This window comes from Budorcas taxicolor, chromosome 2 (genome assembly GCF_023091745.1).
Source record: "Budorcas taxicolor isolate Tak-1 chromosome 2, Takin1.1, whole genome shotgun sequence".
NCBI lineage: Eukaryota > Metazoa > Chordata > Mammalia > Artiodactyla > Bovidae > Budorcas > Budorcas taxicolor.
Window position 1 is genome coordinate 107,244,931 of NC_068911.1, and position 18,002 is coordinate 107,262,932.

At 41.9% G+C, this 18,002-nt stretch overlaps 1 protein-coding gene across 1 annotated transcript in view; it reads right to left on the reverse strand.

Moving 5' to 3' along the window:
- MGAT5 (alpha-1,6-mannosylglycoprotein 6-beta-N-acetylglucosaminyltransferase) overlaps positions 1-18,002 on the reverse strand; it is a 232,726-nt gene that overhangs the window by 109,233 nt on the left and 105,491 nt on the right. Inside the window, exon 10 of the mRNA XM_052663956.1 lies at positions 14,001-14,134. Within this exon, the coding sequence (XP_052519916.1) occupies positions 14,001-14,134 (134 nt within the window). The remainder of the gene's footprint in view (positions 1-14,000; positions 14,135-18,002) is intronic.

Below are 18,002 nucleotides of genomic sequence, written 5' to 3' on the forward strand. Positions count from 1 at the left end.
TGTGAAAGTGCTGCACTCAACATGCCAGCAAATTTGGAAAACTCAGCAGTGGCCACAGGACTGGAAAAGGTCAGTTTTCACTCCAATCCCAAAGAAAGGCGATGCCAAAGAATGCTCAAACTACTGCAAACTGCACTCATTTTACATGCTAGCAAAGTAATGCTCAAAATTCTCCAAGCTAGGCTTCAACAGTATGTGAACTGAGAACTTCCAGATGTTCAAGCTGAAATTAGAAAAGGCAGAGGAACCAAAGATCACATTGCCAACATCCGTTGGATCACAGAAAAGGCAAGAGAATTTCAGAAAAACATCTACTTCTGCTTCATTGATTATGCTAAAGCCTTGACTGTGTGGATCACAACAAACTGCAGAAAATTCTTAATGAGATAGGAATACCAGACCACCTTACCTGCCTCAAGAGAAATCTGTATGCAAGTCAAGAAGCAACAGTTAGAACCAGACATGGGACAATGGACTGGAACCAAATTAGGAAAGGAGTACATCAAGGCTGTATATTGTCACCCTGTTTATTTAACTTATATGCAGAGTACATCATGAGAAATGCCAGGCTGCATGAAGTACAAGTTGGAATGAAGACTGCCAGGAGAAATATCAATAATCTCAGATATACATACGACACCACCCTTAGGCAGAGAGTGAAGAGGAACTAAAAAGCCTCTTGATGAAAGTGAAAGAAGACAGCGAAAAAGCTCACTTAAAACTCAACATTGAAAATACAAAGATCATGGCATCCAGTCCCATCACTTCATGGCAAATAGATGGGGAAACAATGAAAACAGTGATAGACTTAATTTTCTTGGGCTCAAAAATCACTGCAGATGGTGACTGCAGCCATGAAGTTAAAAGATGCTTGCTCCTTGGAAGAAAAGCTATGACCAGCCTAGACAGTATGTTAAAAAGCAGAGACGTTACTTTGCCGACCAAGGTTCATATAGTCAGAGCTGTGGTTTTTCCAGTAGTCATGTATGGATGTGAGAGCTGGATCATAAACAAAGCTGAGCACCAAAAAATTGATGCTTTTGAACTGCAGTGTTGGAAAGGAATCCTGAGAGTTCCCTGGATTGCAAGGAGATCAAACCAGTCAATCCTAAAGGAAATCAATCCTGAATATTCATCGGAAGCACTGATGCTGACGCCCTAATACTCTGGCCAACTGATGTGAAGAACTGACTCATTAGGAAAGACCCTGATGCTGGGAAAGATTGAAAACAGGAAGAGAAGGGGATGACAGAGGATGCGATGGTTGGGTGGCATCTTGAGCAAGCTCTGGGAGTTAATGATGGAAAAGGAAGCCTGGTGTGCTGCAGTCCATGAGGTCACAAAGAATCAGACTGAGTGACTAAACTGACTGAACTGAAAGCCAGTTTCAATTCTCAGTGTCACAATTGCCAGTGACAAGCACCAAGAAACCCTTGAGACCAAGTCAATTTGAGAGAATTTCTAAGACACCCTACCACACTTGGGATTTTTCCAATTTTTGACTGTCTAGATCAACAAATATTGAACATCACTGCACCCTGATAATTTCTGCAGTGGATTTCCAAGTAGTCTCCATAACTCCAGCCTGGGCCTCTTGATTTCTTTCTCACTGCCCTCTAACTCTAGTTCATGTTCTCTGTTGCCTGACAAGGTATTCTTTGAAACAAGTATGTGACTATGACAGTTTTCCACTGAAAAGTTTCACTTCCTTCAGGGGGAAGCAGGGCCCAGCATTCATATCATTTCAGGTCACCCTTCGGTGGGCACCTCTGCTCCATGATGACCTACCTGGGGCTTTTAATGCCACGTTTTCCATCTTATTTCCCAATGGTATGTGTCTGGCATGTCTATCACTTCTGCTTCCCTTTAAGTTTCAGCTCTTGTCACCGCTCAGGTGAAAGGTTCCCTGACTCTCTAAGACTGAGCTAAGCAACTTTCTTCTTAGATCAGGAAGAGTTAGAGTTCTTGTCATACATCACTATTTCTACTTTCTATATACTCCTTGAGGACTGAGTCATGTTTTGTGTGTCTCTGACTCTTGGGGGCCCAGAGCATAGCAGGAATTGAGAAAATATTTTTTGCATGCACGAATGATTAAGCTTGTTGATTAATAATGAATGTTTAATTACCTGGTGTGACTGACTTCATAGGCAGAGCTCCATTATTAGGCAGCAGAGGCCATGCTGCCTGAACCATTTCCAGCAGCACGTTCTTTGCACACAAGCTCCCAAGCCCATTCTTCTCAAGATTCATCATTATCGAAGGTAGCTCACCACCCTATCCTAGAACCTCGCTCAGGCCTGGTATAGTACAGGTGCTTAATGAATATTTATTAAATAGATAAATGAGCATATCGTTTTTTAAAATCTAGGTCACAAAGTGTTGGGAAGAAAGGAAACAAATCAGTCATTTGGGCTTTTAAAATTCTAACATCACAAGTTTCTAAATATCCTCATTCATTCAACATTCAGCACATTTACTGAGCACTTACTATGGACCAGGCAATAGCTTAGGAGTTAAAGATGGACCAGTGAACAGCATAAGCATGGATGAAGCTCCCCTCATTGAGGAGAAAGAAAGTAAATAAGTAAACAGAGTAATTCAGTGAAATACATAAAAATAAACACAACTCATTTGGTGACTAGTATTGAACTCTAGTTAATGATGTCATGCTGCAATATCCAAGGGTTAAGTGTTCTTTTATGCAAAAGAGAAAAACAAAGTTGGATTGATGGATAGGGAGAAGACAGACATATGGATGCACAGCTCATGGAACAAATAAAGCAAACTGTACCTGCGGAGTCCAGGCTGCAGGATTCTATTGTACATCCCCCCCCCCCACCCCCGCCCCGCACTTTCAAAATATTTCACAAATTGCATAACAAAACAGGGAAGAATATTGGCTGCACGGCATTCATAATGTTGATGCTCATTCTGATGATGATGAAACTGACATGACAGAAAAAACTCCACCAAAAAAATAAAGTTACATCACACAAGAAGCCATTTGATTTTAAAAACTGTACACAGCGATGCAATGCTTCAAATTTCACCAAAACTGATGTTTTTTCCCCAAATGGTAGTGATGCTAGGCTCTTTGAGAGATAGGAGGCTGGGATATAGGCTGGGGAAACTATTATGTTCAGTTGAGTTGAAAAGGATGAGCAACTGAACTGTTGACAGAAGGCACACCAGAGTAAATTTTTCAAGTGTCAAAAAGCAATTTAGGAGGGAATGGACCCCTTAGAAGAACATCATTCCTGAAGGCTGAGACTCAGACTGAAGGAACTGCAAGGCTGATCCTATTACTCACTGGTCTGCACAGAAGTAAAAGGCAAGAGCTCCTGATCCAAGTTAAAGGCCAAAAGGGCCGTCTGAATCACAAATAGCTCCTCTGCTTGTCAGGCTCTAAAAATAAAGTCGTACATGGAAGCAATGCATCCTTGGCTGAAGCCAGCATGTTCGTCATTTGTATGAAATGAAACTAGCTTGTTTCTAAAATTCCTGTTTTGTCAGGCAAAAGTTTTGGTCTACAAGCCAAATTCTACTATTCTGACTCAGCTGCAAGCCCCAAGCCCCTGGAGAAACTGAGTTAGAATGTCAGCAACAACAACCATCAGTAGGACTTCAACAACTCTCGAAAACCTAACCATGTGAATAAATTCTGCAGGAAGACAAGGGAGAGTAACCTGAGGTCACTAGCTTCAAGAAGCGTCTGTACTCTCAGATTTCTTTTTTTTTAATTTAAGTATTGTAGAATTACAACGTTGTGTCAATTTCTGCTGTATAGCCAAGTGATTCTCATCCCATCTCAATGAGGTGAGGATGAGATGGTTGGATGGCATCACCCACACGATAGACATGAGTTTGAGTGGGTTCTGGGAGTTGGTGATGGACAGGGAGGCCTGGCTTGCTGCAGTCCATGGAGTTGCAAAGAGTCAGGCATGACTGAGCGACTGAACTGAGCTGAGCCAAGTGACTCAGTTATGTATATATATATTCTTTTTCATATTCTTTTCCATTATGGTTATTAATATCCTACAATGGTTATTACAGGATGTTAAATATAGTTCCCTGTGCTATATAGTGTAATATATAGTGTAATCTTAAGATTTGTACATTGGTACCTTCCTTATTTTTCCCTACATTGTTGCGTGGACTAAAAACAGAACAGACATTACCATTCAATTTAATTAAATCAGTAAGTATTTTCTGAATGCCTACTATGTGCCAGATAGTCTTCGAAGTGTTGGAGTCTCAGCGATGAACAAAATAGACAAAACTCGTACCAACAACTATCAGAATCCGGCAGAGGAAAAGAGAAAATTAACAAAAGTCTGTGAAGTATAAATGCTGCATGGTAAAGCAATTAGAGGAAAAGAAAGCAAGGAAGGGGTGTAAGAAGTTGCGGAGGAAAGAGTCGCATTTTAAAAAGGGGAAGGGGGTCAGGATTAGTCTCACTGAAGTGACATTTGAGCCACAGACCCAATTTAAGGGAACAATGTTCGGAAGATGGAACAATCAATGCAAAGGTCCTAGAGTAGAAGTGTGTCTGCCCACCTAAAAACAACAAGGATGCCAGAGAGAAGTGAGTAAGAGAATAGGGAGTAAGAGACGAGGCCAGGGGAGTAGCGGGGCCAGACCCCTTCAGGCCTTGAGGCTACTGGGGTGACTCATCTTCCCCTCCAGTGAGAGGCTACATCACTCTGGAAATAGGAGGGTCAGGATGCAACTGACATTTTAATTAACTCCATTCTGTGGTTGTGTCTATCTGTTCTTTTTTTTTTTATCTTTTTAAAAATTAATTAATTTATTTATATCTGTTCTTTATTCATTATTTCAACACACATTTATCACCTCTGATGTTGCTTCAGATGTGGAAGACTCAGCAGTGATGATGCTCGTGGAGACCACAAGGTGGGATCGGGCTGGCACATGGGAGCGGGGAGGACACAGGGCAGGAGCATGTGGCTCAGGGCGGGAAGGCTTCCCGGAGGACAGCACCTCCCCAGAGGGTGCGCAGGGTGAGGGGGAGGCACAGGGCTCCCAAAGGAACAGCACATGCAATGGCCTGATGTTGTCCTGGGGGACACCTAAAAGCCGAGAAGAGGCAGGACGACACCAAAGAGGCCAGCAGGGCTGAGGTAGGGTAGCAAAAGGAAAGGGGTTGGAGGTGAAACCGGGAGGCATTAATGCCTCCAGAGCCCCTCCAATCTGTTCCTCACTCAACTATCACAGCTTCCAAATTTCCACAGGTGCCAAGAAACACTGAACATCCCCCAGCCTGGACTACATGACATGAGCAGCCAGAAGGCAAATTCTCAAAAATCACTTAAGTAAAAATAAACTAATGCAAACAAGACTTTGCCTCAAGAACTGGAAATATTCTAGGACAGTGATATGAACAGTGAGATTGCTAAACAGACTAATAAATGTTACTGAAACTTTTCAATGACAGGAGGTAAATACACACCTGAGATGCAATTTGCCTGAAACCAGGAATGAGGACTCTGGTAATTTCTGCTATTGCTGCCTTCATCCATAGTCTCCACAACAAGAGAGGAAAATAATGCAATTAGATGAAGATGTTTTATCACTGCTCATGTTTTCACATAAGCCAGAAGAAGCTGTGAATGAGGGCGTCACAGAGATAACCAGAACACTATCCAAACACGGGATAATTCAAGACGCAAGACACCAACTTCAGGGTTTTATTTTCTCTTGTAAATGGTATAGGCATGTGACTTCTCTATTTGATTTTTCTGTGTGGGCAGATTTCTTTCATTCCTTTACTGGGGTATAATGCACCTTGTTTGGGACTGAGAAAAACAAGAGCATGCCTTCAGGAGCTTAGTAAAGTATAGACAGCAGATTAAAGGCTATTGACTGAAATAATGCCTAAATATAGGGTCAAGTCCCTAGCAAGTCCAGAAAAAGCAACTGTTAATTCTCAACAAGAAATAGCAAAAGTATCCCCAAATAAATCAAAAGTCTACTTGACAGACTACCCAAAACAGTCCTGGAAACACCAGTTTAAAAAGTAGAACCTTGAGGATTCATATATATGTATTCATGGATTCATATGTATGTATGGCTGAGTCCCTTTGCTGTTTACCTGAAGCTGTCACAACACTGTTAACTGGCTATACCCCAGTACAAAACAAAAAGTTAAAAAAAAATGTAGAACCTTGAAGACTTCCCTGGCGGTCTAGTGGTTGAGACTCCACCCTTCCACTTACAGGAGGCATCAGTTCAGTTCCTGGTTGCGGAACTAAGATCCCACACACCAAGAGGCACGGCCAAAGAAAAAGTACGACCTTCAAAAAAACTTTTGATGTATTAAGTGGCAAATTAATGGGAAGAAAAGGAGACACAAAATTATAGTATGCATGTTACAATGATGTAAAAATGTACCCCTGAAAAAAGATAATAATGCTTATATTAGGGTATGGGAACCTTCTTCCAAGGGGAGGCTTTCCCTGTTTTTGTGATAGGGTTAGTATTAGTAGTATTATTTTATTTGATTGGAAATACAGAAGGAATCATACTTCAAGAGAAAAAATGAAATCCTGCTATTGGGGTGATCTAAAAGAGGCAAAGGCGGTGAGGAATCACAGGGGCTCCTTCAGGGAGCAGCAGGCTGTTGGTTGAGGCCAGGTTCAGGGGAAGGGCAGTGGTGGCGGAGAGAAGACGGAGGGTTCAAGAGCTATGCTGTGGCCTCTGAATCCAACCCCAAGGGCAAGGGGAAGGCACTGTGTCTGTGAGGAGGAACAGCCTGGTCCAAGCTGAGCCTTTCCAAGCTAGCTCTGGGGCAGGAGGAGGGTCTCAGAGTCCAGCTCAGAAGCCACGCTCAAAGCCATACGAGTGTATGGACAAGAGGGAAAAGCAGGAACAAGAGGCCTGCCCTGAGGGAGGAGGAACCACACTTCTCAGCTCAGCGTCCTGGGGGAAAAAACACCATTCAAAGATCTAATTAAATGCCCTTACTATTCTCTGACCATTTGGTTTGCCCCTATAGAAGCTGCGTCGGAAGGTGCTGGGAAGAGTCTATGCTCATAAAAATGCTCAAATGCAAACAGAATACACGAAGATAGTTCTCTGAAATCCTGAGAGTTGGGGCAAAACAGTAAAGAAAAGCCAGCCTTTCCAACTTGTAGAATCTCTATCAACTTGGTGAGGAAATGAGCTAGAGGAGAAATATAAGCAGCCTCAAAGGGAGGTGCTTTCTGAATCTTCAGCAGTATCTATCTGGCCAGGGGCATCCGTCTCACTTCCCTGCTCCTAAAGATGCTTCAGCAATGGTGGGTGTGTTTTACTCTCTACTTATCCTCCTGCTGGGCCCTTTCTAACTAGCCTTTCCCACCCTCCCCCTGCACTCCATACCTGCCAAACACTAAGACAGATGGGGTTGATGACAACTGATGACAATGATTTTACAAGTACATTATTTCTGTGGTCTCCAAACTTCCTGTGCAACCATCCCATCAGGAGAAAACAATCTAAATACATCCACAGTGTATGTGCACCCTGTTGTTCAGCAGCTTAATTTGTGTCCAACTCTCTGTGACCCCACAGACTGCGGCATACTAGGCTTCCCTGTACTTCACCACCTCCCAGAGTTTGCTCAGTCTCATGTTTATTGAGTCGGTGAGCCATCCAACCATCTCATTCTCTGGCACCCCCTTCTCCTCCCGCCCTCAATCTTTCCCAGCATCAAGGTCTTTTCCAATGAGTTGGCTCTTCGCATCAGGTGGCCAAAGTATTGGGGCTTCAGCATCAGTCTTTCCAATGAAAATCAGGGTTGATTTACTTCAGTTATGTAAAGATTACTATCAACCCATCTTTTAAGTGCTTTTAAGCCCTTTTAAGGGCTTCCCTGGTGGCTCAGAGGGTAAAGCACCTGCCCGCAATGCGGGAGACCTGGGTTCGATCCCTGGGTCAGGAAGATCCCCTGGAAAAGGAAATGGCAACCCACTTCAGTACCCTTGCTTGGAAAATTCCATGGACAGAGGAGCCTTGTAAGCTACAGTCCACAGGGTCGCAAAGAGTCGGGCAGGACTCAGCGACATCACTCCATCTTTTAAGTACTAGTAACTGTTTCACTTTTTTTTTTAATTGACAGGAGATAAGTAAATTTTTGACACTTTTATCTTCTATTCAAAGGAATGGTTCCCCGCACCCCACCCCCTCCACTTCAGGTTGTGAGAACAGCCACATATACCCAAAGGGCGGGGGATGGAAGGTTCTGTGGGATCAACTGGGTTAGACTGGATCTGGCCCCTTTGTCATGTGGGAAGGGAAGGACCCTCTCTGAGGGGTGCAGCCAAATTCTCTGTGGGCAGGCTCCGGAGATAGGGTGGAGCAGGGAATCACTGCTTTTTTCCTACAAGTTCTCCAACCTCAGGCACATCCTCAACAAGATCAAGGTCCCCAACTGCTTCGTTTCCCTGTTTCCTCCATTCAAGACTGCCTGGGCCATAAGGATGCTTTCCATCAACCTGTTCACTGATGGATTTTGCCATCACTGATAATCCCCACCTTGCTCCACTGTCTTATTAAGAGTTGTAAGATGTTGATTTTCTAATTTTTCATTCCTTTTGCATGTATTAGCTGTGATTTCTCCATAATTAACAATGTTCTCTCATCAACTATCTGATTATCTTCAAATACAATTTGTCCTAGGAAAGCAGGATCAAAACTGGATTCTTTCCCTTTATTATTCAGAGTAATGAAGTGGGTGTCCTAGCCACTTCTATAGCTGATCAATTGATTTTGTGGGTTTTTCTTGCTTGGACTGTCATGCTGGACTCATGGATTATTTTCTGTTGGTTTGATTCCCTCCACTGCAGTCGTTATTCTTTTTTTTTTTTTTTTTAATTTATTTGGCTATGCCAGGTCTTAGCTGCAGCATGCAGGGATTTTAGTTGCAGCATATGGGATCTAGTTCCCCAAACAGGGACTGAACCTAGGCCCCCTGCACTGGGAGCCCGGAGTCTTAGCTACTGGACCACAGGGAAGTCCTTGTTATTCTTTTTGATGCTCAAACGACCTCATCTTTGGCTCCTATGTCCTTCTGACTCCATCCCAGGGGTCTTTCTTAGTCTCCTTGCTTCCAGATTAAAGATGTCACATTTTTAATGTTTGCTGCCCTAGACCCATTTATCACCCATTTATCTTAGAAGGAGGTTTCTTCAGTGGGAAATGTACTTAGGAAATCTCAAACGAGTGTTAAGGATACTCATTGCCACCTGATTGTCTTTACTTTTGATCCTCTTCGAAGTACAGAGTTAGGAAACATTTACTTTTTAAAGAAAAAATATAAGTTCACATTGATTTTCCTATTCAAGCCAAATATTATACAGTCTTAACTTCTTGAAGCACTCCCTCTTCCTATACACTGCAAATTCTGGTTCCCACGGTATTCCTGGAATAGTTTCAAATAGTAATAAATATTCCCCACTACAAATGTACGGTCCAAAGACTGTGTTTTAAAGTCAGTTGAAATAATTATTTTATCTGTGTGAGAGACTAGCACCAACCGAACATATCACTAGCTGTGTTTCATGTTTTTTTAATCTCTTCAATCTTTAGTGAATTCTTATTTCTCTTTAAATAAAACATTTATATGGTTCCAAAGTCAAAATAAAGTACATTAAGAGATATCTAGCACAGAGAACTATATTCAATATTCTGTGATAAATCATAATAGGAAACACTACAAAAAAGAATATATAGATATGTGTTACTGGATCACTTTGCTATACAGCAGAAATTAACACAACATTGCAAATCAACTATACTTCAGTTTAAAGAAAAAAAAAAGACATCTATTTTCTATCCCTGTCCCTTCAAACACTCCTGCAGGGGTAATCATTTTTATTAGCTTGTTTTTTAATCTTCCATTGTTTCTTTTGAAAACACAAGCGCATTCACATACATCGGCATACACACATTTTCCTCCCACTGCATACCCTTCTTGCACAGAAAGGAGGGACTCCACGCACTGCCCTGAACGTTGGTTTTTATCACTTAATATAGACGAGACATCTCCCTTCAGACAGTATAATCTTTCCTCAGTCCTTCAGCACAGTTACACACGATTTCACTCTATCAATGGACTATATGATTCACTCAGTTCTCTAATAGGAACCTCTGGGTTATTTCCAGTCTTTCCTTAGTACAAACAGTGTCAGGGTACACGGCCTTGTATGCATGCCATGTATGATCTTTGCTCACTTGTCTTTGGGGTGGATTCCTAGATACGATCTGCTCAGGCAAAGCAAAGATGCCTAGAAGCTGTGCTAGACGGTGACAGATCCCCTGGCACGGGGCAGTGGCAGCCGGGCTACATTCCCAGTGCTCTCCTGAAGTCTCACCTGAGGAAGAGCTGCGTGAGCAAACTTTCAGCTTCTTGCCAATTTGATATGTGGGACATGGGATCTTGGTGCAATTTTAAAATGTACTTCTCTTATTATGCGTGAGGTTAACATGTTTCATATATTTGGATCAATACGTTTCTTTTTTTCTCTGGACTGTTTTTGACCATTTGCCTACAGGATTGTGGAACATTTTCATTTCAATTCTTGGCAGCTCTTTATATATCAGTGATATTAACCCTCTGTAACAGAATATGCTATGGTGTTATTTTTTTTGATATTGTTGTTTTTGGCATACAGGTCTTTTTTTTAAGGCAGTCAAATGTATTGGCTTTGCCCCTGATTCTTGCTGAATTCTGAGTTATTTAGAAAACTATCTCCTTCCCAGGTTAACAAGAACTGATCTATTTTTTTCCATCTTTAGTTATATTTTAAGCAGTGAATGGATTTCAATTCAACCAACACTTTCAAATCCTCCATTCATAGAAAATAAAATAGGTTTCTCAGGACTCTGAATCCCAGCATTCTAAATGAGAACTTATTTTCTGGAAAAGCCTCCTATGTTTATGCCCCAGATGCAGGGAAACACCATCCCATGGAGGGTATAAATATACCATGTCATTTAAGCAGTTCTGGCCATTTGGCACAACATGGCTAAACATTGTATTTATGTGAACTAACAGATAAGTCACCCCATTCTGGCTCCTCAAAGTTGCACGGCCGTGTCTCCCCATGCTGCCAGCCACCTGTCACCCACCACCCCTATATTAGTGTGCCCCCTGAATTCTGCCCCAGGAACAGACTACGACAGCAGGATGACAGAGCTCCAGAAGCAGTAACAGTAATGTTTATGATGCATACAGAACAATTTCACACACCTCTCTGAGCTAAAATGAACACTGAAACATGAGCAGATTTCCCCACCTGCCACAGCCCTTAATTCTTCTTCCTTCTCTCACTTCACACTCAAGGAGCAGTCCAGTGTATTTGTTGTTGTACTCAGTGAACCCAACAAAAGGTCACCTTTAGGTGGCTGTTCGTGAGGGGAAGGGGTCAGCACACGGGGAAAAGGTAAGGAGAGGGGCATTGTGGGTCTTAACAAGGGAAACAGATTAGCTTTCAGATAGTAATTCTAGGATGGAAAGCTCTGGATTAAAATTACTCCAAGAATTTAGGAAAACAGAAATCTGCACTCTGAGTGTACAAATGATCTGTTTACCTTGGGGGAATGGTCATTTCCAGAATAGGCATTCACCTCATCAAGGGGAATTATGTATAAAAAAGATCTTCATGACCCAGATAATCATGAAGGTGTGATTACTCACCTAGAGCCAGACATCCTGGAATGTGAAGTCAAGTGGGCCTTAGGAAGCATCACTATGAACAAAGCTAGCGGAGTTCATGGAATTCTAGTTGAGCTATTTCAAATCCTGAAAGATGATGCTGTGAAAGTGCTGCACTCAACATGCCAGCAAATTTGGAAAACTCAGCAGTGGCCACAGGACTGGAAAAGGTCAGTTTTCATTCCAATCCCAAAGAAAGGCAATGCCAAAGAATGCTCAAACTACTGCACAATTGCACTCATCTCACATGCTAGTAAAGTAATGCTCAAATTTCTCCAAGCCAGGCTTCAGCAATATGTGAACCGTGAACTTCCAGATGTTCAAGCTGGTTTTAGAAAAGGTAGAGGAACCAGAGATCAAATTGCCAACATCTGCTGGATCATCAAAAAAGTAAGAGTTCTAGAAAAACATCTATTTCTGCTTTATTGACTATGCCAATGCCTTTGACTGTGTAGATCACAATAAACTGTGGAAAATTCTGAAAGAGATGGGAACACCAGACCACCTGCCTGCCTCTTGAGAAACCTATATGCAGGTCAGGAAGCAACAGTTAGAACTGGACATGGAACAACAGACTGGTTCCCAATAGGAAAAGGAGTATGTCAAGGCTGTATATTGTCATCCTGCTTATTTAACTTATATGCAGAGTACATCATGAGAAACGCTGGGCTGGAGGAAGCACAAGCTGGAATCAAGATTGTTGGGAGAAATATCAATAACCTCAGATATGCAGATGACACCACCCTTATGGCAGAAAGTGGAGAAGAACTAAAGAGCCTCTTGATGAAAGTGAAAGAGGAGAGTGAAAAAGTTGGCTTAAAGTTCAACATTCAGAAGACTAAAATCACGGCATCCGGTCCCATCACTTCATGGGAAATAGATGGGGAAACAGTGGAAACAGTGGCTGGCTATATTTTTTGAGGCCCCAAAATCACTGCAGATGGTGATTGCAGCCATGAAATTAAAAGACGCTTACTCCTTGGAAGGAAAGTTATGACCAACCTAGATAGCATATTCAAAAGCAGAGACATTACTTTGTCAACAAAGGTCCGTTTAGTCAAGGCTATGGTTTTTCCAGCGGTCATGTATGGATGTGAGAGTTGGACTATAAAGAAAGCTGAGCACTGAAGAATTGATGCTTTTGAACTGTGGTGTTGGAGAAGGCTCTTGAGAGCCCCTTGGACTGCAGGGAGATCCAACCAGTCCATCGTAAAGGAGATCAGTCCTGGGTGTTCATAAGGACTGATGTTGAAGCTGAAACTCCAATACTTTGGCCACCTGATGCTGAAGAGCTGACTCATTTGAAAAGACCCTGATGCTGGAAAAGATTGAGGGCAGGAGGAGAAGAGGATGACAGAGGAGGAGATGGTTGGATGGCATCACCAACTCGATGGACATGGCTTTGGGTGGTGATGAACAGGGCGGCCTGGTGTGCTGCGGGTCATGGGGTTGCAAAGAGTCGGACACGACTGAGTGACTGAACTGACCTGAAACAATAAATTTATCTCTGGCATGAATACTCTCAGACTTGGCATTTGGCTTTACAGTCCTCAACTAATTGTAAATGAAATAAAACTGCAGGCAGGTAGACTGATGGCAGCAGTGAGAAATGGTCAGTGTGGGAAAGAAACCCACACAAAAAAATGCTGAGAGGCTACAGCTGGGGCCAGTGTGTTCATCATCTTTTAGTCCGTCCATTACATCACTTTGCAAAATAATCACTGCTATCGGTAACAAGACATCACATGAGCAAGAGAGCGTAAGATTTCATCCTGAGCCCAGGGTTTAAGAAGTCGGTAAGGTATGAAACAGATTTTTAAATCATTCCATCTTGAAAAGGCTGGCTTTTTCTTAATAAAGTTTGATGCCTAAAATAATGAAGGTTCAATTACAGCGTTTGGAAAAATGTCTAGACATGGAAGATCTCATTCTTCCTGAATCATCAAGTGGACCCTAAACAGGGTCTGTGTGGCAGGAAGCATGTTTAGTGTCTGCCAATCAAAGACCACTGAAAGTCTTTCCCAAGTGGTTTCCAGTGATACTTTAATATTGAATATTTTCCTCCAGAACATTTCCAAGGCTTTTCGCAAAATGTTCACAGAGCCTTTCAATTCTAGTTTTAAAAAATCCAGTTATTCTCAAGTAAAAGGTTCCACAGCACACATTTTTCTACAGCTAAAGACCCCAGGAATCACAAATGCAAACACACGGCAGTCTCATTTCTTCTCCCATTTGTCTCTGATGGGAGTCTGGAAAGCAGAGCTGAGACATGACTACTCACGGAACATGGTGTAAAACTGCTGTGGGTTCAGATTCCACTTGCCCCAGGGCGTCTTGTGGCCTTTCAACTGGGCATAGCTGGCATGGTTGAACTCTGGCTCTGTGCCAAACGAGTCCAGAATTCGGAGCATGCACCTGAAAGATAAATGATGCCATGAGTAAAATAACAACCTTGACCCCAAAGTCAAAAGACCAAAAGCTCTACCCTCTCTCTCTCTCAGGAACTACCAAAGATGGACAAATTCTTTAAGCAAGAAATGCCACTGGGCAGGAATCGAGAGGTCTTACACTAGCCTGTCTACTAAACATCCCCAGGTGAGCCAGAGCCGATGTCCATACAATCTGCTTTGGACAAGTTGACTAATCACAGAAGATGCTCAAATACCAGTGAAATAAAAAGTTCCCTAAAGCTAGAACTGTAGAAGGCCATGGTCACTGCTGCGCCCCTAGCCAGGGCCAAGCATACAGTGTTGGCTGTTAATGAACAACTGTGGAAAAAGAAAAGAATTAACATTTTTAGAGGTTACTATGGTATGAATGCTAATCTCCATCCCCCACCACCAGCCCCCCACCCCTGGCAATTCAGCAATTCATATACTGAAATCCTAAGGAGATGGTATTAGGAGGTGGGGCTTTGGGGAAGTGATAAGCTCATAAGGGTGGAGCCCTCATAAATAGTATTAGTGCCCTTGTATAAGTGATTCCATAGAACTCCAGAGCCCCTTCCACAGTATGAAGACACAATATGAAGTCTGCCACCTCTCCTGACCATGCTGCCATCCTGATCTCAGACTTTCACTCTCCCCAGTATGTGAGCAATACACATTAACTATTTATAAGTCACCCAGGATTTGGTTCAGCAGCCCAGGCACACTGAGACAGAGGTCTTATTCTGCTCAAAGCACAAAGCTTGCTCTTCTTCAACAATTATTCAAGATTTTCATCAACTGACTAGAGTACAAGATTTTTGGTAAAGCTTAGAGTCTCACTCAGTAGGCAGTCGTGATTTGTATGTATTTGATAGTAGCAGGACATTATTGTTTTCTCCCAGAGCTCAAAATGAATTGAAACTGAAGATGTTTCATTTGGTTATTCCACCAAAGCCTTAGAACAGCATCAACCAAACCCAGTGTATTGCCTGTTTCTGTGTGGTCTTCTAGCCAAGAATGGTCTTTACATTTTTAAATGGTTAAAAAAGGGAGAACATTTTGTGGTGTGAAAATTACATGAAATTCAACTTTCACTGTTCAAAAATAAAGTTTTATTTGAACTAGCCAAGCCTAGTTGTTTCTGTATGTCTATTGATTACCTGGAGTAAGAGTAGTTTGGTAGCTAAAATGGAGACTACATGGCCAAGCAAAGGCTAAAATATTTATTATCTGGCTCTTTACAGATAAAGCCTTCTGATCATTGCTTTGGAGTACATAAAGAATGATCAATCAGAAGAAAGAAATCAATACTAAAACAGAATTTATTGATTTTGGTTACATTTATATCATCACTGATTTTCAAGACACCGATGTAAATTTAACTCACGACTGGCCAATGAAACAGCACTATTTTTTGTATCTATTATTATTTCAGCACTATTATTATGTATTAATAATAATTGTGAATGGCTCTTACTGGACCAATAAGCATAACAGTAAAGAGGGATCAGAGCCCACATTTTAGAATCAGATGATGACAATAACTTTTTGATTTGATTCAGTTTCTGTCTTCCTTCCCCCACTAGTAAGAAGTCCATCTTTCAGTCAGTTTTACGTCACTGCATGATGCAGAAAAAAAGAATGCAAACACCAGACTGAATTTTCCAGGAAGAGCAATATTAAGTTGTCATTTTAGTGTGATGATTCTCACATCAGCATTATCTGTCTACACAAGGAAGAAAAGAAAGAGGGAAGGAAAGGTGGAAGGCAGGTGGGCCATGACCAAAAAGTAAAATACAAGCTGACCACAGAAACAGTGTCCTTCTTCCAGGTCCCCATATGGTTCTCAAGGAACAGGGGATCAAGCTAATGACAGAATTTATATGTACATGTAACTGGATCACTCTGCTGTACACTTGAAACTAACGCCATATTGTAAATCAACTATACTTCAGTAAAAAGAAAGAAGAGAAAAGAGCTGGGATGATGGCAGCTCTGTAGAAGGTCGCTACAGGAAGGGGAAGGACACACACTGACTTGTGGGACTGGGGAAGATTCAGCTCCCGAGAGACGAACAGAGCTGGGGGTCAAAGGTGACAGTGCTCTGGGCAGGCGCGGCAGGGAGAAACCAGCCACCCTCCTCACAGAAACCTTTGCCTTGGAGGCTTTGGCTGTCTACACTTGTTTGGAATGGACTCTAACACTCTCTAGCTTGTGATTCTATTTTTAACTTAGAGTTTTGCTGGTGTTATTTTATATTTGGATAATTAAAACAAACCCTGATGAGTAAAGATGCCTGGCAGGAGCCTCACACTTGAAATCCTGGACTTTTAGACGCAGCCTAAATGTATGCTACATGATGCTGGCTTCTACTCAATGGAAGACTACAGAATGACTGATGATGGGACGTCTCCACTTGTCTCTAAACTTCTAGCTCTACATACTCAAAGCTTTGATCTGGGAATTGTCCTTTTTCTTTTCTTTTTGAGCTTATCTTGGTTTGTTTTACAAACCAGAGGCAAGAGACTGATCACTGTCTATGACAGGGGAGGCTGAACATTATAGTTTTCCCTCTTCAATCACTTTCTACATCTGTGTGTTTTGGAATTGGGTTTGTGTTGTTAATATTTATGCTGTTCCTCTAATGCCTTTTCTGTGTCCGGAGCATCAGGAACAGACTGATGACTTTAAAAGATATTTGCCTCGCTGCCCGAGGCAGCTGGCTTCCTAACAGGGATGGCTGCAGCAATGCCAAATGATTCCTGGAACATTCTCTCTGTGCTAAGCCCCGCTATTACAAGATTGGATACTCACAACCTCCTTGCCAGGATCTACTTTCTAATTTGGAGTTTGATGCGAAACAGTGTATCTTGGACTATTTGCATCTCACTTTCCTGTGTGTTCTCAATGCCCAGCAAAGGCCTCACATGAAGCAAAACAGATATGAGTTTCGCAGTACCTGGCAGGACGCTAGTTGCATGTAGATATTCAATACACATTTAATTGAATGCCCTCAGTGCAGTTTAGTCACTCAGTTGTGTCCGACTCTTTCCGACCCCATGAACTGCAGCACACCCTGGGTCCCTACATAAATTGGACAGAATTTATATTTTTTCGAGATCAACAAGACTCATAAGTTTGTGCCTAAACAAAACATCAAATGATAAACTTTACATTTAACAGAATTCCTATCATCTTCCATTACCCATGATGAATACAGGGAGCACCACTAATTTCTAATCTTTAAAAGGAAAAGAAATAGGAAGGAAACTTTCTAGAGAAACTGCTTGGCCTTTGGATGAGAATCTCAGATTTATCACACCTCAAAGACACAAATGCTAAAGTCCTAACAGACCTCCTGCCAGCTAATATCACTGACACAGATGATTTATTAAAGAATGGAGGGATTAACAGTACACTCTCCCATAAAATCCCCTCTGAGATAGAGCCTTTTCATCCAACAAGAATCAAATACCCATCAGCAGTGACCATTTTAATAATAAAATCATCCTTTTTAATTGACCTAAATGCTACCACTGAGAATATATTTCCATCCAGACAGACTTTCTTAATGGTGAGAATATATGAGTCCAGGGACTCTCAAAATGCCCAGTTCCTTTGGCATGTTTATCAGATGCCTGCTACTCGCAAAAGCCAGAGGAAAACAGCTCTGTCTTTCTTGTTTTTAATGCTGTTGCTAAAAAGAAAAAAAAAACCTTATTCACTGATAAGGCCTATTAACCAAGGATAAAGATGGCTACTCCCATGTAACAGAGAACATTTATCGTGGTCTGAAGATTTGAAAAGAAAACAACAAACTACCATCCTGGACCACTCCAGATTTATATTTTGTT